Below are 20,764 nucleotides of genomic sequence, written 5' to 3'. Positions count from 1 at the left end.
TTTATGTGCAATGTGAGTTTGGTTAGTGAGACCAAGCTGATTAATACCTGTAGGCTGTCTTTCATCTGATGGTTCTTCCTCAATTAGCCATGGCTTTTAGTCTGCTGCTGGGTCTCTGTGTGCACGTGCATATATGCATGTGTGTTTTCTCAGCTGGGCCATTTTAAAAATAAATACTTGGAAAGGCCTCTTGCCCCAAATGACACAGTTTGTATCCAAACTATCCGCAGCCATAAACAAAGACAAAAGCACACTGAATGCTAAGTGTTGCATTTGTTTGTTTATATTGTTTAGTATACATTCAGTCTTGGAATAAGGCTGTTCCATAAACAAGCTGAGAGAGGCCGCAGCAAATTTCCAACAATAGCAAGCGGCTCTAATTAACATTTTGAGTGTCCAAGGAGACATGGAGGAGAATGCATAGTTGATCATTTTGTTGAGGCTTTCTTTGGCAGGGGGAGGTGTTATTGATGGAGCAGGAACCAACACACTTAACAGCTCAGTAGCAAAAAATAATAGGATTGGGGTTTGATGGTAGGATCAGAGAATGATGCCATCAGTTCCTAGATTTGATGCCACTTGGCCAAGCTATTATTAGCTTTCCCATGGACCAGAAATATAATTATATGCAACCAAAGACTGTTGCAAACGTTGGGTGGTGTTAATAATACATTTTATCAGTCCAAATAAAAAGTACTTGATTAACAGCACCCTGTTAAAAACACCCTGTGTGTGGGTGAAAGGAATCTGCTTGCAAATTTTGCCCAGAGACATCCCTTTCGCGAAAAATAAAAATTGTCTTTCCCATGGCCTCTTCAAACTGGGCATGCAAGTCTGCTGGACCTTCCAAAGGCAAAGTATTGTCAATTTGATGTGCTGCATTTAATTGCAGTGGCGCAGCTGGACTTCCAGCATTTAATTGAATAATCCCAAATTGGTGTCTTCTGGGAATGCCCAGTATGATCATGGGTATGATTTTACCCTAGGAATAGCCTGCAAAGGAATTTGATAGAGAATCTCTGGAGGGAATATGAATGGACACCAGGGAATTTCAATGTGAGCCAGGCCTGCGGCCTTTATCTAGACAGAGATTCAGTACATTTTTGGACAATGATCGCTTCGTCGGGATGCCAAATATGTCCTTGATGCTGCTGATTGATAGGATAGTCAGCAGTAAAAGCGTGCCTTGTAAATGGATTGTATTGGGTTCCAGGTTGCTTTTGTTATTCCTTGGTCACAGTGTCCAAATTGCAATCAAAGTTATTTTTCTATATATGGACACAGTATATCATGGTGAGGTTTTGATAACATTGTGCTTGATTAGAAGCCAGAAAGCAAGTGATAGGCATGGGGAGCAGATTTAACCCTGATTCTACTAACTGTTGTTTCCATAATTTTATACTGTTTGTATCCTGTCTTTCTTCCAAAGAGCTCAGGGCAGTGCATAGAGGTTCATCTCATTTTATCTACACAATAGCTTTGTGTGGAAGATTAGAGAGAGATATAGTGTTGTCTAAGACCACATGGTGACTTTGTGAATGAATGGAAGGTTGAACCCAGGTCCCCCAGTCCAAGCTCATCATATTATTCACTACACTACACACTTTTAATATACATGTTTATTTCTGCCCTGTCTGCAGGATGCTCAGAGCAGTCAACAAGGGCAACTTGGCAGTTGCTTATCCAGGTGCCAATCAGGTTGAGACCATCTTAGCTTGGGCAATGTGCCAGTACTATGTAACTTCAGACCACTCATAATGTTTTTCTCTTGTTAGGCATCAGTTTTAACTGTCTCTCTCTGTGTGGCTTTCCTCTCTTTCCCTGGTTTACAGAGATTCGGGCCCAGCTTATTGAACAACTGAAATGTCTTGATCAGCAATGCGAACTTAGAGTCCAGCTGCTGCAGGACCTGCAAGATTTTTTCCGCAAAAAGGCTGAGATTGAGATGGATTACTCCAGGAACTTGGAGAAGCTGGCTGAACGATTTCTGGCGAAAACAAGGAGCACCAAAGATCAGCAGTTCAAGTAAAGTGTTCCTCCTTGAGGGTTGGGGAGATGCTGTCAGTAAATATGGGAAGGATCTAGTCTATTAACATGCAGACCCATGACAAGAGCCCCTGGTGGCGCAGTGGTAAAACTGCCGCCCTGTAACCAGAAAGTTACAAGTTCGATCCTGACCAGGGGCTCAAGGTTGACTCAGCCTTCCATCCTTCCGAGGTCGGTAAAATGAGTACCCAGAATGTTGGGGGCAATATGCTAAATCATTGTAAACCGCTTAGAGAGCTCCGGCTATAGAGTGGTATATAAATGTAAGTGCTATTGCTATTGCTATTTATGAATGTCGTAACAACCTACTTGATTTCCCCCCTGAAATCTGTAAGGCAAATGCAGAATATTTTTTGTTGGGGGGGGGGAGTGGGGGGGGGGAGAGTGGCGTGTGTCTTATATGTGTTAAGTCACTTGTGCTCATGTCCTGGTAGCTTGGATGCTGAAAAGGTGCACAAGCTACTGTGAAATCTGGTGCTGTTACATTATTTTATGCTGCTACTTGCACTCTTGGTGTAAGTAGACATTAAAGCTATAATGGGTTATACCATAATGGGTTATACCTCCTGGTTATAAATTAAAGGACTCAGTGGTGCAAGACATACACTATAGCCCTATTCAGATGTATTTAAAGACACTGTACATGAGTACAAATGCCTAAAATGGGCCCAGAAGTCCCACCCCAGTCCCATCACTCATCCCTGGCAGCACACTGCTCATGGTTACAGCAGCATCTGTCAAAAGAGGCAAACACTGTATCTGTGAAGGTGAGCACTTCCATGACCGGGAGGCTGGAGCAGAACTACCAGCCTCACTTTAGATACTTATATGCTGGGGAGTGAGTGCTTGGGCTGAGGTTGGACTTCTGGTCCCACTTTAGATACTTGTACTCACAGCATTTTAAAACCATGTCTGAATAGGGATGGAGCTGCCTTAGGGTATAGTCTTCCTGGTGGCTTAATAAACACAACAGCGCAATCCAGGAGAAGCTATTTAATGCAGAGCTGATAACATTCTGTATAGTGCAGATTAGTAGAGCTATGGTTAATGGAAAGCAGGATTCTTCCCAAAGCTATACAACTGTAGCTTATTGCTTCATGAAAACCAGTGCTGACCACTGTGAACTGTAGCCTTCATAAGTTTATTTGAAGTGTTTAGCCTTGATACCAGATGGATGCTTTCTGTCAATGCCAGGGCATCCCACATCTTTGCTATGGGTTGCTAATAGGGATTCCTTCTGCTGTTATAATATGCATTGGCATCTTGGGTGAGATCTGCTCGAGCAAATTGCTTCTTTAGTCTCTCTTCTTTCCTGACTCTGTAAAAGGGAAAGAGAAAATGAGCTGCTGCTAATGGTGGCAGTAAGAATGGATAGTGATTGTGAATCCTTTGAAAATGAATGGAAGATTGTGCAGTGTCAATGTCAAGTATAGGTTGCTCAGTACTGAATGGCCCAGTCCTCCAAATCTAAGAGGCATGTATTTGAACAAAAGTCTGGGGATGAATGGGTCACCCTCGATGCATGACAGTTACTCTGTTTGTTTTTTAAAGGTACTTTCATCTTGAAGTTGAAAGAGATCTTATAGTTATCTATGTCCATGACTTGCTTTCATTTCCCCTGTTAGTTAGAGTTACTTCTCAAGCTGCTTGTGTGCATTTGAGGATGGTACTTTTAAAGGGAATTGCTCCCAAATAGCAAGATAACATGAAGCAACAATATCAGGTTTTTTTTTAATTGCCTCAACAGGGCATCCATTATATCAAAGCTAGAATACTGAGGATGATCTTATCTTCTCCCATCTCCCCATAACTCCCTGATCTCAGTGAGTTATGTGCTTAATTTTAAACTGGATATTATTTGGACAATGGCCTGGTGTCTTAATATTTGTCCTTGTATCCCCTCAAGGCAGGATTTTATGTTTGCTTTTCAAACGTAAAGGTGGATGAAATGCTTTGTACAAATGCATGAAGAGGGCTTTTCAGAGCAGATATAGGGTAATAATGACCATGGGTCGTTGGTACCCCAGAAGACACTTCTGTAGAACCTACCGTTTTTATCAAAATCCTAGAATATCAATTTTCTTGCTTTTAGAAATAAGTTTGAAAATCTAATAGCATTTTCAAAAACTGTTGACAGAAGATAATTGAGGAAACAGCTACATGGTTATGGTTCCTTTGAAAGCAGACAAGGTTTTTTGGGAGGAGGGAGTGGGTTTAAAGTATTCCAAAAAGATTTTCCTTCAGGGACTATTGCAGTTTTCTCACATTTATGTATACTAAATTCAAGTAAACAGAATATCTGCTGCATGTCAACCACCTGTAGTTTGACAGCTGCCAGGCTTATGGGAATCTGATGAAGGATATGCAAATGCTATGTAAATTAGCCATAGCCTTCTGGATCCTGATGAACATTTAGTGTGGTGTTCAGATAGACAAAGTAAAGTAAAGCAATATATTTTGGCTGCCTTACCCAGCATGCAGCGGGAGCAATATCCCCAGTTCCTTTCCTGTTTTGCTCCTACACACACGGAATCTGAGGAGCTCCAGCTCCCGTGTTTCCAGCCTCCACCCTTTACCTGAACTCTCCACCATTTTTTGGTTTCTTTACGTTTCCTCATTTATTCCTCCACCTTTAAAAACAAACACCTCTTAGCTAGCGCTTCTGATTTCCAGCACTCTTCTCTCTATGGACCCTTCTAAAGGCATGGACATCACTTGGCGTCACCTTCTTCTCACCCCAGCAGGGTGCCAGCTGCCATTTATTTATTTATTTAGCTAGCTAGCTAGCTAGCTAGCATATTTATATATCGCCCAAAACGCAAGTCTCTGGGCAGTTTACAACACCACAATAAAAACAAGTCAAAAGGTTTTACATTACAACAATTTAAAACTTAAAATGTTAAAACTATTAAAAACTATCAAAACTATTTTGAGGTGAGAAAGCAGGAAAATGAAACCAAAGGTGAAATGAGTTGTCTGCTCATGCAGGCCATTCGTTCCAACCATTTGCCTGGCTGGTTAGCAACAGCACTTGTAGAGCAGGGGGCTGAAGAGGATGATGAAACAACCTGCTTCCTTCCACCAGGACAACTTTAGTGAAGTCCTAGGTCTCCGGGGAGCACAGTCTACTAGCCAGGGAGCTCCCTGGCTCCAAGTGGCCACAGGGGCAGAGGGGCAGGCATCAAGGGGGCACCCTTGGCTCCCCAGCCTTTCATTGGTCACAGTGGTGACTTTTGCAATTGCACAGCCCTGACCAGCCCCACTGAATACAGCACTGCTGTGGTACCAGGGAAGTGTGGCAACACCACGGATCCCTGTAGCAAGCAATGAGTCCAGCACCAAGCCTGGAGCAGCTTCTCCTTCTAGTAAGCACCCAGCACCTTTTCCAGCATATTTCTCCCAGGCACTCGAGCCATTCTCCTATGGTCCTCAGGCAGGCTCTTTCCCAGGATCTCTCTGATTGGATCAGGGATCTGGTTGCCAAGGAGCTTAGGGCCCATCTTCCAGTACCCGGCCCAAGTCACAAAGCAGGCTCAGCCTTCCCTGGGGGTTCTTCACAGAGGCCAACAGTCTCACCTTCCAGGGGCACCAGTGAGCAACCACTGAGGATATTTTCTTCCCCCAGACAGCAGTCTAGAATAGATTGCAGGCAGATGCCTTCATCTGAGCTGGGGCACTCTAGCAATAGAGCCCCACCCCCAAGACAGACAACACTCTTCCACCTCCCACTCCAATGTGGGTGCTCCAGCCCCCAAAAGGTCTTTTCATCCCACATACTCCTCTAGTACACTACCCTGCCCAGAACCCCACTCATTGCCCCTAATTCAGATCAGAGTTCAGAGGCCCCAATTAATCAGTCATCCTCAGAAAAGGAGGAGGGTAAACTAGAGGAAGACTCAGCCAAGTCTACCAACCTCATCTCTCACCTTTTCTCCCAGAGCTCTTTGATGTTCTCCTAGCAAAGGCAAAAAGGACCAATAATGCCATTTTCACACCTACTGTGTCATCTGGTATGCTCACATCCACCTTAGCACAGGAAATGTTTCCTTCTGGAGCCCAAGAGGAATCTACCATCCCATTACCACTCTGCTTTCTCAATACCATGCTTTCAGAATGGAATAACTCTACTTCTACCAAGAGTACAGGCTCCTTCCCCAGGAAGTTTTATGTCTTGCCTGATGATGTAATAGCTCAGCTCACAGTGCCAGTCACTGATGTGCATGTGGCCACTATAGTCTCTGGAGCAATCATGAATAAAGATGGTGGTGAATATCTGAAGGCGCCTAAGGACAGGAAAAAGGACAGGGCACTGCGATCAGGGCTGCAGCCTCCACCTCTATCTTTGTAAAAGCATCTATCCTCTGAGCAAAGTAACTCCTAAAGGACATTCCTCCAGGCCCTACAAGGCTTAAACAGGGTCTTCAAGGTGGCTAAGGTAGCTACCTTCATGGAGGATACCAACCTAGACTCCTGACAGCCTGCTCCAGAGCCCTAGCCTCCATCCGTTGGTCACTTTGGCTAAAACACTGACATGTGGACCCCAAGTAAAAAATGAACTTGGCTTCCACCCCCTTTAAGGGAGAGAAAGTTATTTGGGGAATCCCTAGAGCCAGTTGTGGTCGGGACCTGGGACAAAAAAAGGCCATGCCATCTAGTTAGGGACCTGTGCAAAACCTTCTGCTCTAAGCAGTCCCTCTTTTCAGCACACCCAGGAACACACCCTGGTTTAGGGAACCTAGTTTCTTTCACTTCTCTGGCCACCCCCCAGTGGAACTCCAGAGGCAGGACCAGGTTTTCAAATGCATCAGTGGTCTACTCTCCTATTTGTATCTGCTCTGTTATCTGCCTTATTTGGCCTATCTCAGTCTGAGGCTGCAACAATTACCTTATTCTGAAGCTGCAACAGTTATGGAACTGCAGCTGTTGTGGAACTGAAGATCTTGCTCTCTCTGTATGCTGAGTAAGGAGGCCGGCCTAACTTATTGATCACCTGATCAATTTACTTGGGAACAATCATGTCTATCGGAGAAAGGGGAGAGGAAACAACCCATTTTAATGAATGCCCTCCTTACATGGTGTAGAAAGAACCATTCACAGTAAGCCCAAAGTTTCTTTATAGTCCTTTTTGTCTGGGATGGGTTAGCAAAAAGATAACTCTCCTCTGTTTTGAGGGGTGCTCTTTATCCTCTTGTAGGACCTTAGCTAGGTTATAAAACAGTTCCCAAGAAAGTCACAACCACAAGTTTAAAAGTCCAAACAAAAATAGATTTTACTAATACAAAGCAGAGCTTGGTTATGGTATTGGACATGGGAATTCCCATGTTAGAGACTTACAAGGTGTTCATGTGCCTGGGCTTAATATTTTACCTCTGCTGTACAGTTACTGAATGAGTGATTACTATTGAGGGAGGTGGGTGAAGGGAAGCAGTAACAAGAAGTCTGCTCAGTGGAAGAAGTCAATTAAAGGATCTTGCAGGGGCTGGGGAAAGTGAGTGAGAGGGGTAGGTACAAGAACCTGCCAAGAGATGTTAGGTGGAAAAGGAAGAGATCCTGAAGAATTCAGGGAAAGACAGAAGGAGAAGCCGATCATAAGGACCAACAGGTGTTTGAGAGTGAGAAGGAAGAGAAACCCAGCAGAACTCAGACAAGGAGAGAGAGGGGGCTAGTCTGGGAAACTGGGAAGGGAGAAGAAAGAAGCTCGATTGAGTTTGGGTAAAGAAAGGAGGTACAAGCCAGTCTGGAGATTCAGGAAGGGAAGAGATGAGAGGAGAGACAAAAAGGAAGACCAAATGGAAGAAATTGACTAGAGCAGAAATGGCTTCTAGGACTAGGCAAGGAGAGACAGCTCTCTGCACTCTACCACAAGGGGCTGCAAATCGGAGAATGGAGGACTGTTTTAAAGCTGTAGGAGCTCAGACTGATGGAAACGACAAGGGTCACCCTGCATTGGTTGGAAAAATCAGCTAAAATTCATTCCTGCTTGGGCAGATAGTCTTGAGTCTTAGGACCCACCGGAGGTTTACACGTTCATATAATCATATGGTCCACTTGCACACAGCCTTATTTATTTTTATTTTATTTATTTTTACATTTCTATACCGCCTTTCGTTAAAAGAAAACCCCAAGGCGGTTTACAAAAATTAAAACATACAATAAAAGCAATAAAAACATCAAGCAATAAAAACATCAAGCTAAAAACATATAAAACAAGCATAAAAACAAGACAACAGATAACAGATAAAAACACAGAGAAGCCTTATGACCACTGAATGGTGTCATGAGATGAAATTCAGACCAAGAATGCTTCACACTATCCTGGTTTTGTTTGTTTGTTTGTTTGTTTTGCCTTGCCTTGCAGTGGACCTATCTCTCATGAGCCTGTGGTCTCTGGGCAAATCCTAAGGAACGGTAGATCTTAAGGACTCTTTTTAACTTAGGGGAGTTGCTGACCACCCTCCCCATTTTCTTTAGTAAAAGAAGAGGGATCTAAATGAAAAACATGCTAGCCTAGCAAAATGAAATCACAAGCTCTCTCTCTCTCACCACCACCACCACCACCACCAAGGAGGGGAAGGGAGGGAAGAAGAGAAAACTCCTAGGAGCAAGGAAGGAGGGCCTCTCACTAGATTTACCTGTTTGAGGTGAAGGGACGAGAAACTGGGTTCTCAGCAGGAAACTGGTATGTGATAATGGAAAAAACAGGGTCACAGTCTCCAAAATGAATCCCAAAGACTGTGCAATTTGTGAGGCTTTCGGCTGCTCTTGTAGAGAAGAGAGGGCCTGAATTAAAGCTCCTCTGACGGTTAACAGGAATGGTCTTCAACGGGAGAGAACAGAACAATCGGGTGTTGGAAGAGCTAGATGGGAGGAGGGATTGACCTGGGAGTAAAGGTGTATTTTAGGGACTTTAGCAGGTTGACTCTTAGGCTTAGTAGGATCCAGGAAGAATGACTGGAATGCCTAAGTCAGGAGTGCAAAATGTGCATGGATGGGGTCAGAGTTCCCTCTAATTTTTAATGTTTAAATGGTTTTAATTGTAAACCGCCCAGAGATGCAAGTTTTGGGTGGCATAGAAATATGTTACATATATACATAATAATTTTTTATCGCTAGTGAGCGGAAAGAGTTTTGTTCTGGGTGGCACTATCAAGGCACTGTGCGCACATAACACATACACACAACCCAGGAATCAATTGTTTATAATTTCCATAGGCCCCCAGAAATAATTAATGTGCTACGCAAAGTGCAGTGCACAAAATCTTTTAACCTTTTTTTTACCCCAGCTCTGGTCTCTCCGGGCTGACGGGGGGGGGGGATCTGCCACTGCCTGTCCTCCTCCCTCTGTCCTCCTCTGGCTTCCTCCTCCACCTGCCTTTTTAACCTTTTTTCACCCCACCTCTGGTCTCTCTGGGCTGAGAAGAGAGGAGCTGCTGCAACTGTCTTCCTCTCCCTCCATCCTTCCCTTCCCTTCCCGGCCAGGGTAATGGGATGCCATGCAGTTGAATGGCAGTGGCGGGCACAGCAGAGACTGTGTGCCCACCAGAAACGGCTGTGCATGGGCCAGGGGGTTGGTGCGTGCATGCGTGTGTGTGTGTGTGCACCCTTTGAGGGAAGCCTGGATGGGGTGAAGCCTTGGCTGCCTTTGGTTTGGAAGTCTAAGGAGCGCTTTAGAGTCTCCATTCAGGGAAGCTTTCTTGGGGTGTCAGGGAGCCCTATGAGGCTGTGACTGTGCTTCTTTCCTAACTGGTCCCCTAGGCTACTCTTAGCTTCAGTGCCGAATGCTGTTTCCTTCCCAGATTCTTTTAAACACAGGTCAGGCCAGGCTTAGCAGCTTTGGAGGGGACACCAAGGGAGATGTTCAGGGAATCCCATTTCTGGAACCCCTAACACCTCCTAGCTCCCTGTGCAACGAATGTCTCAACAATTTGTGATGCCTGTCAAGTTCTGTTGTCAGGAAGGCAGCTGGAATGGCAGCTTGATGGAAAATCAGCCATGGGATAATTTTGGTTTTTGGAATAGTTTTGGTTTTGGAATAATCAGCCTGTCCTCTGGAGAAAGGTTACATCTGGATGTGCCGACACCCCAAATTCAGGTTTTTTTTATTTCCAGCCATTGTGGGATTAGAGTGACTTTTGTTTTTATTAGATGATTTAATTGTTGTGTTTGGAAATACAGTTTGGCTGTGGTGGGAGATGCAACCTTGCCTTTTACTAGAAAGCCTTTCTCTGAAAGCCATTAACTTTTCACCCTTTGGCTTCCTTTTTATACTGCTTTGATGTGGTTCACCTTTTGTTCTCCCTTTAACTGATACTTAATGCAAACATCCTCATTAAAACATACACTGTGCAATATCACTGCCAAAGCCTGACCCTCAAGCATGGCTAATAAAGAGATTTGCAAGTGTCCTTCCCATATTTATAGAACAGTAATTGTGTCTTGAACATGTTTTGTCTGCCCTTTTCCACCAAGAGTGAAAAGATTAACCATTAAAAAATGAGCAAAAAACTTTAGACTTGCTGTCTTCTCAGATTCTGTGTGCTGATAGGAAAAAATAGTTTTAAATGGGCATTATGTCTGCTACATTCAAAGTAGACTGCAGGTTTTCTCAGGGATGACTGCAAAGAAAAACTTGTATTAAATCACGGTATCAAACTTCACTAATGGAAATGCTCTTGCATTAGAGCCATACCACCTACTGTATGTCATAGTTGCCTGCCTTATGTTAGGTAATTTGGTGAAGCATTTGATATGGAAGTCATTGACGTGACCCAGTGGACTTTTAATTGATACTGTAATATATGTCCCTTAGAAGTGCTGGGAGAGCAGTTATAGCAAGTTAATTTTTCTTTTTGTTTGTGAATGTGATTTTCTGTCTGCCTTGTTTTGATCTTTGTATGTTGAATATAACCCAGAGCTTTACATTATGATGAAAGGGTTCTATATGCAATTGTCAAATATTATCTGCCTCTCTAATTTTAAGTGTGTGGCTCTTTTGGCTGTGAGAATTTTTTGCCTTTTTCTAGTATTGGTCTTCTTGCTTTTCCCACAACCTATTGCTAAACCACCTTTTAATCTTTTTTTTAAAAATCATGTATTTTTCAAAAACATATGTACAGATATAATTAAAATAACATACAAAACAAGATTCTTTATAAATAAACCACAAATAATCAAATGTAATCTTCTTGAAAATTTCCTGTGGTTGAAGACCAGAATTCAGTCTTGAGAAATAAAAAGATTGTTCAAGAATTTTAGAAGACTTGCATCTTAAAAGGACTTGAATTCTCTGAGTGGGTTTTTCCTCTGACATCCTTGGCTTTTAAGCAACCTTTTGTGTTTGCTGCTGTATGATCAGTCTGTAGATAAAGCTTAGATATCCAAGCAAAGATGATGACCTATAAATAAGTAATCAGACTGTTGACCATGGTGTCATGACTAGTCAAGGATCTCATGTTATCAATTTTAAGTCAGTTTAGGAGGGCACTCAGATTTCTCTTGACTATAATGAATATTGAGATGCCATAAGCTTTAGCTGTGATAAAACTATGCACCCAAGACTGTAGAGACCCAACCCTACAGTAACACTTCTGTCTTTTAAAAAGTTCTTCTGAGTGTGGATTCTCTGATAGCAAATGAGAGTGGATTCATGGTGTCTCCGTGAAAATCTCATTTGCTTTCAGAGAATCCACACTCAGAAGAACACCTCAGAAAGAACAGAACCCTGTACCCCGTGGGTTAGCAACCCATGGGAGTGGTTGGCACCCTATGTGCACTACACCACCACTTGCTCTGGGCCACTCCAGCACCCCCCAAGTGCACTTATGGGGCTGCTGAAACCTCCATGATTCTCTATGGAGAAAAACCTTAAAGATGCGTAAACTTCAACAAATCACCAAAAATCAGCCCTTTGCCCAATCCCTCTGCAATTGGGGTGGTAGCCTCCACCCATTAGGCACTACCACCCCACCCCACTCTTCTACCCCATATGTCCCATTTCTGCCCCAAATCTGCCCCAAAGAACAACGCACAGCACACACACACACAAACAACTGCAGAGCTTTGCAAAGAGCCAGGTTTCCAAAGCAAGCATGATGTCACACAGATGCAACAGAGCAGCAGACTAGGCCCTAGGTAAAACAACAGTGCCCTGCCCTGACCCTCCCCCAAGCATTTTTTGTCCACCACAAGCAACAGAGAGACACAGTCAGCAACACACGTTCAGTGAGGAGGATGCAAAACAACATTCTTCAAGCGGGGCAGCGAGGCTTGGCATGGGGCCCCCTCCCAGTGCCCACACAAGTTTGAAGAGTGGTGAATTGATGACAACAGTGGTGGCACACAAGTTTTTGGCACATTTCCACAATAGATCGGAGCCTGTGGCATGAGCTGTGAGCACAAGCTATGTAGATGCAAGCAATCTTTGAATAAAAATGCTGACAACTCACAATATGACCCAATCTTCATTGCAAAAACAACAAGTCTGCGCACGCACAGACACAGTGAATTGAACCTGTCCTTTGCCCACACCACACCATGAGAGGTCCCTCAAAAAAAGCCACATTAGGATGGGCAGGCAGTTGCATTTTGGGGAAGAAGCAGGCTGCCACAGAACAAGAAATAATGTCACTTAACTTGTGGCACTGCTGCACTGACTGTGGAGCAGTTCTTTAAGGCTGGCAGTGCACTCACCAAGAACAACAGGGAAAGTGATATATTCTCTGTCTGTGGTTATTGGAAGTTACAATATATCAAAGTAAAGTTTAGTTAGTTACACATTTGGATTGCTGAAACAACAATGATGTTGTTGTATCAATAGCACACAGACAGTAGGCACAGAAGATGATATAAAGTAACTAAATTGTGCTGGGCCTACCTACACACACAAGTCAAGCAATGTGTGTTTCAATTCACAAATTATGGGCAGAGAAATAACTGGGTGAGCAGGCTAGGGGCTTATAATATTTTTTTAAAAGCAACAGCACAAAAGTGTGTGCAGGACTCAGGACAGGAGGAGTCCTGAGACAGCCTAGCTATTAAATGCTAGTAGCACTGGAACAGGCTCCATATATATATGAGGGGGGAAAGAATTATTTATTTAAACCACTACTAGGCTACGCTACCAGTCTAAAGTTGAACCACCTACTGCCTAGCTAATGGGGATCCGGCCTATTTAAACTCTAAAGCTACACACTGAAGAACCCCTATTTAAAACCTAATCTAAATATCACAAAAGTTTGAGAAATCAGTTAAACCCCAAAACCTTAACCTCCCTGCAAACAGGGGGAAAATAAACCCCAAATACACAATTCAAGAGAGACTAGAGACGTGTGTGTGTGTGTGTGAGTGAAAATATAAATGGCTGGGCCACTCTCACTCAGTTGAAGGCTTCTCCAAACGCTGGTTCTCCATAGTACACCTCTGAGGGTCTGGTCTCACTCTTCAGATGGGGCAACTTCTCTGGAAGATTGGTGGCCACTGGGACGGTGGCTGGTCACAGGATGGCACGCTGGGGCTGGAGTGGAAGCTGCTTCAGGCAGGCAGGCAGCAGTGATGATTCTCTCCGCTGCAGGAAGAAGTTTTTAAAAATCAGGGGAAAAACTTTTTTTTTAAAGCAGGAAAAAATATGTTTTCTTTTCTACCAATGTTCTCTCTTTCTCAATTAAAAAGACAAAAAACAAAATTGCAGGAGAGAATGGCTGGCACAGGCAGCAGGCTGGCCTGGCAGCAAGGCAGGTGTTTTTTTAAAAAAATTATCCTCCTCCTCTCTTTTTCTCAAAAAAAGGCTAAAATTAGTGCAGGAAAGGCAGGCAACCAGCAAGGCAGAGCAATGGCATAAATGCTGAACAATAGCGGCCAGCAATGCTTGCTGAGCAAAATAGAGGCAATGATGGACGATAGGGGCAGTAAGGCTGAGCAATCAGGCAATAGAGCTTTCTCTTCTCCCACATGAGGCAGCAGAAAGGAAGAAAATGGTTACTGCTGGCCCTTTAAATACTCTCCTGCAAAGCCCTCCAGAAATTGCCCCACCCTTGGCCCTTCCTCCACCTCCCCCTGGCCAGTGGGAGGTTAATTTGGCCCCTGCACACCAAATATGGTCTTTCCTCTGCATTGACCTTTTGCATTGAAGTCAATTGGATGCTGAAAGGCAGGAAATTCAAGGACACGTCAGAGCTCAAAATGGAGATGGAAGAAGAAGCACTTTATTGGCCACTAAATGGAGGGCCAAAACTACAAATAATTCAGAACCCAAATGGGGGTGATTAGTTTCGGCTCCAAAACATTCCAGGGGGTCAAGAGGGTAATTCGTTTTGGGAACGAATCACCCAAAATGGGCAGTTTGGGGTACAATTCGTTCTGTATCTGAAACATTTCACACATCCCTAATTGCTAGGGCACGGGTTATTTGCAGATCACCACTCTCCTCTTTGCCAGGTTTATTTTCAGTCACACCTCAGTTGGGTTGTGTTAGCATTGCTAGGTAAAGTGTGTCGTCAAGTAAGTGTCAACTCCTGGCAGCCGCAGAGCCCTGTGGTTGTCCTTGGTAGAATACAGGAGGGGTTTACGATTGCCATCTCCCGTGCAGTATGAGATGATGCCTTTCAGCATCTTCCTATATCACTCCTGCCCAATATGGGTGTTTCCAATATGGGTGTCTGGGAAACATACCAGCAGGGATTCGAATCTGAAACCTCTGGCTTGCTAGTCCAGTCATTTCCCCGCTGCACCATTAGGTGGCTGATTAGCATTGTTACTCCCAAGCAAATATAGGAAGTCTCATATTTGCTGCCTAATACTTCGTTCTCAATGGAACTCACATTAATTAGTCTTGGTCCCACCTTTGCATTCAGAAAGTCCTAGGTTCAATCCTTGGCATGCCGAGGTAGAACTGAAAAAGACTCCTGCCTGAAACCTAGGGGACATGCTGTTGTGAGCCGCCCAGAGACCAATTTTTTATTCGGCGGCTAACAAATAAATTTGTTGTTGTTATGCTATTTTTACACACAGTCTACCAGATGTTATTTACTGGATTTGGTATTTTATCGGGCCCTTTCCAAGTGTCTAGGACAGGCATCCTCAAACTGCGGCCCTCCAGATGTTGCTGAACTACAACTCCCAGCATGCCTAGACACAATTTTTTGTGGCTGGGTATGCTGGAAGTTGTAGTTCAGCAACATCTGGAGGGCCGCAGTTTGGGGATGCCTGGTCTAGGATAACTAAAGAAAATTTAAAGATAGCGTCATAGTATGCGTGCTGTCCCAAGGAGTGTGGCCTTCTGTAGTTGATGTGTTGTAACTTTATCGATGCCCAAGGTGTCAAGATGGTGTTCAAGTTCTTTTGGTATTGCACCAAGGGCACCAACAACTATTGGCACCGCTATTGTTTTCTTTTTCCAGAGCCGCTCAATTTCAATCTAAATGTCCTTGTATTTAGTTATTTTCTCCAATTGTTTTTCGTCAACTCGTCTATCCCCTAGGATTGCAATATCCGTTGTTGTTATTAAAACGCCACTCATATGGCTCACTTGTAGTATATTATAAAATAATATACAAGCATATTATAAATGAACTAGAACATTTTAAGTTCCAGCATTAATACTGCTGGGACTGTAAAATGTCAGTTAAATTTAAACCTGATTTTTCCCATTAACCATTGATCTTTATCCACCCTGATTCTGCAGAAGCTACAGTGTTGTTACACCACTCTCTGCAGAAAACAAACAAGTTGTTCTAGTAAGAACTAATCTGCCTCCTTTCCTTTCACTATCTTTACAACTGGACTAAATTTGGTTCAAATCGGTCCACAAGTTAGATCTCTTGCACCTCAAATGTTCACACATCTGCCAGCTTGGATTGGGATGGATGACATCATCACAAACTATGGCATTGAGGTTTCCCCATTGGTCTAGGCATTGCAAAGTTGATGGCAGGGGCGGGGGCACGCACACACAGACACGTGGAATGCCGGGTGATCTCATAAGCCTACTGGAAAGTAGGCTAAAAAAGGAAATGCTCCCTTAATATAGAAAATGAAGACACAAGGGGAAAACCCATTAAATAAAGAACTGCATTATGCTACTTCTGCAGTAGTTGAGCATAGAACGGAGAGGGAAAGCACACTCTCCACCTCTCAAGGCATGCATCACTGAAAGTCTAAGTACATAGCAGCACCTGCTGTATACAGCTAGAAGCCCCTAACCATAGCCCCTAACCCTACACCTTGGCTTGCTGTAGCACCCTCCCTTCAGCTGTGTTAAGATGGGAGATACAGGAAGATGCCCTTTTTGGAATGTCTGTGCCCCTGCGACTCCTGGCAAACTCAAACCACTGAGCACATCCTTTTTCATAGCCTATTTTGTAGAGACATCCGCAATACCCTTATTTCCCCACTACTTATTAGGTTGCCAGGCCGCACCAGTCAATTCTATGTCTCCCTACTACTCTCTGACTGTAACCTTTTTATAACACAATGTTGTGAAGTTCTGCGCAGCAGCATGCAAAATTCGTCACGATCTGACCAAGAGTTGATCAAGCTCAACACAACTCAAACCCATACTGTTGCCTTATACTCAGTTACTCAGCCTTACAGCTTTTTTTTCAGCTTTTAAAATTTTTTTTAGATGGCATAGCATATCGTTTACAGCTATTGTCCTAATCATATAGCTTTTTACAGTTTTTTATATAGAGCTTCATAGAATTCCGCTTAAAGCCATTTTATAATTTTATAGTTTTTATGTCATCTAACTATAGAGTTACTGTTTCCACAGTTTCTTGGCATAGAAGAAATTCCTTGCTTCTAATGTTATAGCCATTAACTACATTATTACAAATATTACATAATTACAGTACTAATTAATTATTTTATACCTAGTAACTACTTGATCTCTGCAACCAGCTCAGAGACAGTACTCTCGTTATAAATATGACTCTACAAAGAACATGGACACTTACTTTCCATCCATGAAGAACACTGATCTGTCCAGTAACTAATTTCTCCGGCATGTGTGAAGGAGGAGGTAGGACAGGGCAGTTATGTGGCAAAGGAGAAGAGGAAGACTAAAACGGAAATGGCAAGATGAAGCATCTTCTAGCAGTAATTTCAGCCAGCACCTATCTACAAAAACTTGTCATGACTGCAAATCATAAAGGAGAAACTCTTGGGAATATTCTGGAGAAATTCCTTCACTGGTGTAAAAAGAGAATGTGGCAAATAGAGCTATAAGGCTTGGTTGGAGCAAAATTAAATCAATATATGTTTATGCTTCTAGCATAAAGTGCATCCAATTAGTATGCACTTTATTGAAGAAGCATTTAAATAATAAAGGGAAATGTGTTTGATTTTAATTGGCCTTTTTTCCTTGGAGATTTAAATTACCTTGACTTAAATCAGTCTGCTGTATGAACAATCCTGGGAGTCTTTCCATTTTAAAAAGTCACTGGGGTCTGGATTTTCTCTACGAGTGTTAGGAAACTTGAGAAAGGCCATTTTGGAAGGGCAGTATACAAATCAAATCAAATCAATCAATCAATCAATCAATAATGGGTGCCCATAGGCTGGGATTTCAAGTCTATGAACTTCTTTTAAAACATTACCAGAATTTTGTTGGCTATGGGTGTGTGAACTGTTTGTGACTTTGAAATGTTTGTAGCAGACATGATCCTTTTTGCTATTGAGTCAGGCATTGCTCTTATTTCATCTTAAGATAGGTCTGACACCCTTGAAAGGTCCATGCTTTCACTCTCAGCTGCTCACATCACCTGCCATCTGTCTGTCACCAATGGTTTTCTATCTAACTCTCCCAAAGTGCTAAATCAATCTAAAACTGCAATGTCTTACTTGAAAGGTCCCATCGTATCTAGGCAACACTGATATGGGTTAATGTCCCCAGAGTTGCTCCAGGAACTTCCATAGTCCTGGATGGACTATCCCAGCATCCTATCTGAAAGTGGCCAGATATGGAAAGTCCCCACTCCCCATAGGAAGGCTTTACAGTACTACTAAAGTAATTTTATTCCACATTTTCCATTTTTAGTCTCTGGCAGTCTACGACTATCCTAAGACAGGCTTCCCCAAACTGCGGCCCTCCAGATGTTGCTGAACTACAACTCCCAGCATCCCCAGCCACAATTTATTGTGGCTGGGTATGCTGGGGGGTTGTAGTTCAGCAACATCTGGAGGGCCGCAGTTTGGGGAAGCCTGTCCTAAGAATTAGGACCAATTCACTGAACAAAGGTGGATGTTCCCAGCCTTTTTTTTTTTTAAAGCCTAATGTATTTTTAATACTGTTAACAAGCCATTATTACCTCCAGTGATGGGGAGTCTCAGTTGTTTTGTTGTTGGGGGAAAATAATATTGTATTTGTTATGATGCTGCTAAGCCGATAGGAAAGCAAATGCATGGGTTGAGATGGGAAGCTACAGTAGAACTTTCTTTTAATTTCTAGGACCATTCCAGGATAGGAGTTGGTTTAAAACCTGTCTCAAAATCCTAGGAACTTCTCAACAGATGCAAGGGAAAGCTTGTGTATGTTGCACCATTTTCTAGAATAAGAGTGTAAGTAACTGCCTTGTATGCAGGCAAGAATTGATAACTTTGCCTTTGATAAATAATAATTGATAAATAAATAAGATAAATCCCTGTCCCCAAAGGGCTCACAATCTAAAAAGAAACATAAGATAGACACTAGCAACAGTCACTGGAGGTACTGTGTTGGGGGTGGATAGGGCCATGTGCTCTTCCTCTGCTAAATAAAGAGAATCACCACATTAAAAGGAGCCTCTTTGTCAAGTTAGCAGGAGCTATGTCTCATTGAAATTAATGGGACTTAAGGTAGTTGTGACTAACATTTCATTGATTTCAATAGTGCTTAGTCATGATAAAGTTGTCTGGATGTTCACCTGTATTCTCTGCCATGTTGTACAAGAAAACAGCTAAACAAATATAGCTCTCTGGCCTATTTTAAGACAGGACTGTAAAATGACTTTAGAACACAAGGATAATCTTCAGAAGTAAGATGCCGGCAATTGTCAACTTCAGAATGACCAGGACAGCCCAGCATGAAATTCAAGTGACTTTTTGGCTCCTTGGCTGCTGAAATAAGAGGATATAGAACAAGCCTGGCAGCCTTCAGGCTGAGGACTTGTAAACAACAGATGTTCATAACCAGAATCATTTTGTGTTTTGAAGGAGAACAGGGAAAGAACCAGAATATCGTCATTGCTTGAAATTCCTAAAATATATCATCCCTATAAAAGTGTTATAAAAGGACTTTTTAAGTGTTTGAATTTGTAAATCAAGAATATAAAAGCCGTGTTAAGGTTCTCAAATTCTATTACATAATTCCACATTTTTGCAAGTGATCTAAGAGTGCCTTGTATTAATGGAGTGTGTCACTTGTGAATGTTTGCATAGGATAGAAAGCTGTTTTTTAAATATACACTTTTTATTTTATTTTATTTTTCAAATGTGTAGACCACCCCAAACTTCCTTTTCTGGGGGGTTCACAACAACATAAAATAGATTAAAAAATGAAAACCTTAAAACCATTTAAAATCACAATCCATTTTAAAAGCTTGGGTGAAAAAATAAGTCTTTAAATTTTATAAAGTTATCAGAGATGGGGAAGCTCTTATTTCAGCAGGGAGTGCATTCCAGAGTCTAAGGGCAGCAACAGAGAAGGCCCATCCCTGTGTTGCCACCAGATGAGCCGGTGGCAACTGCAGACAAACCTTTCCAGATGATCTCACTGGGTGGTGAGGCTCATGGTGAAGAAGATGTTCTCTTAAATACCTAGGTCCTAAGCTATTTATCCTATATAATAAAAGGCTAAGTGAGTGGCCATGGCCTTGGAACGTTGGGGATCTGCGTCCCTGCCTCCCTGGGCTGTTCTGGGCCTGCGCTTCGCGCAGGCCCAAAACAGCCCAAGGGAGTCCGGACCCCCAACGCCAGTGTTCCAAAGCCACCAAACACTCTACCTCCTGCCGTCGCCCGCCCGCCCTCCAACACCGTTCCGGGCCCACCGGCGGCCATTTCGCCCCTATCCCCGGCCCGACATGCGGCCGGATCGCTGTCTGCCCGCCCGCCCACTCACCCTCCATCACTGCCCCAGCCACCAAACACTCGACCACCTGCCGCCGCGGCCATTACGGCCGGATCGCTGTCTTCCTGCCCGCCCGCCCGCCCGCCATCACTGTCCCGCCCTCACCCACGGCCATTTCGCACCCAACACTGCCGTTGGCCGCCCGGCCGCCCTCCCTCCCTCCCAACTGCTGAGCCCTCCTTACCCCAGCCATGTCCGTCGGGCAAAAAAACCCTAAAATCCAGAGAGACAGAGGAGCTCGCAAGCAGAGCTCCTCTCTTTGCAACGGCTCTGCCCGAACTGACACTATGGCCGTAAAGGACACAATAGGCGTCCTTTGCGTCCAAACTGACAGTACGGGCAGAGGCTTTGCAAGAGAGAGGAGCTCTGCTTGCGAGCACCTCTCTCCCACTGAAATTTGTGTTTCTCTGTGTTTCTCGAGATGGGTGCGCTATTCGTAGCACTGCGGGTATGCGAGACACTCAGGCAGGGGGCGCGAGACGATGGGAAAGCAGACCAGCGCGGAGGATGGATGGTGCAAGCGACTGCCTGGAATTAATCCCGCTTTTGCTCACTCTCTTTGGCTGTTTCTTGCCTTCCTTCCTGATCTCTCTAGCTTGCCTTGCCAGGTTTGACCTATTC

General features: G+C 43.6%; 1 protein-coding gene across 6 annotated transcripts in view; it reads left to right on the top strand.

Annotated features, from left to right (window-relative positions):
- The window catches only part of SRGAP2 (SLIT-ROBO Rho GTPase activating protein 2), a 320,834-nt gene that overhangs the window by 105,879 nt on the left and 194,191 nt on the right, over window positions 1-20,764 (top strand). For all 6 annotated transcript variants that reach the window (XM_053245714.1, XM_053245710.1, XM_053245711.1 and 3 more), the window contains one exon: window positions 1,833-2,025. In XM_053245714.1, the coding sequence (XP_053101689.1) occupies window positions 1,946-2,025 (80 nt within the window). In that variant the 5' untranslated portion in view covers window positions 1,833-1,945. The remainder of the gene's footprint in view (window positions 1-1,832; window positions 2,026-20,764) is intronic.

Source organism: Hemicordylus capensis, chromosome 4 (assembly GCF_027244095.1).
Source record: "Hemicordylus capensis ecotype Gifberg chromosome 4, rHemCap1.1.pri, whole genome shotgun sequence".
In the NCBI taxonomy this organism is placed as follows: domain Eukaryota; kingdom Metazoa; phylum Chordata; class Lepidosauria; order Squamata; family Cordylidae; genus Hemicordylus; species Hemicordylus capensis.
The sequence above is the reverse complement of the archived record's forward strand: the minus strand, read 5'-3'. Positions and strand labels throughout refer to the sequence as shown.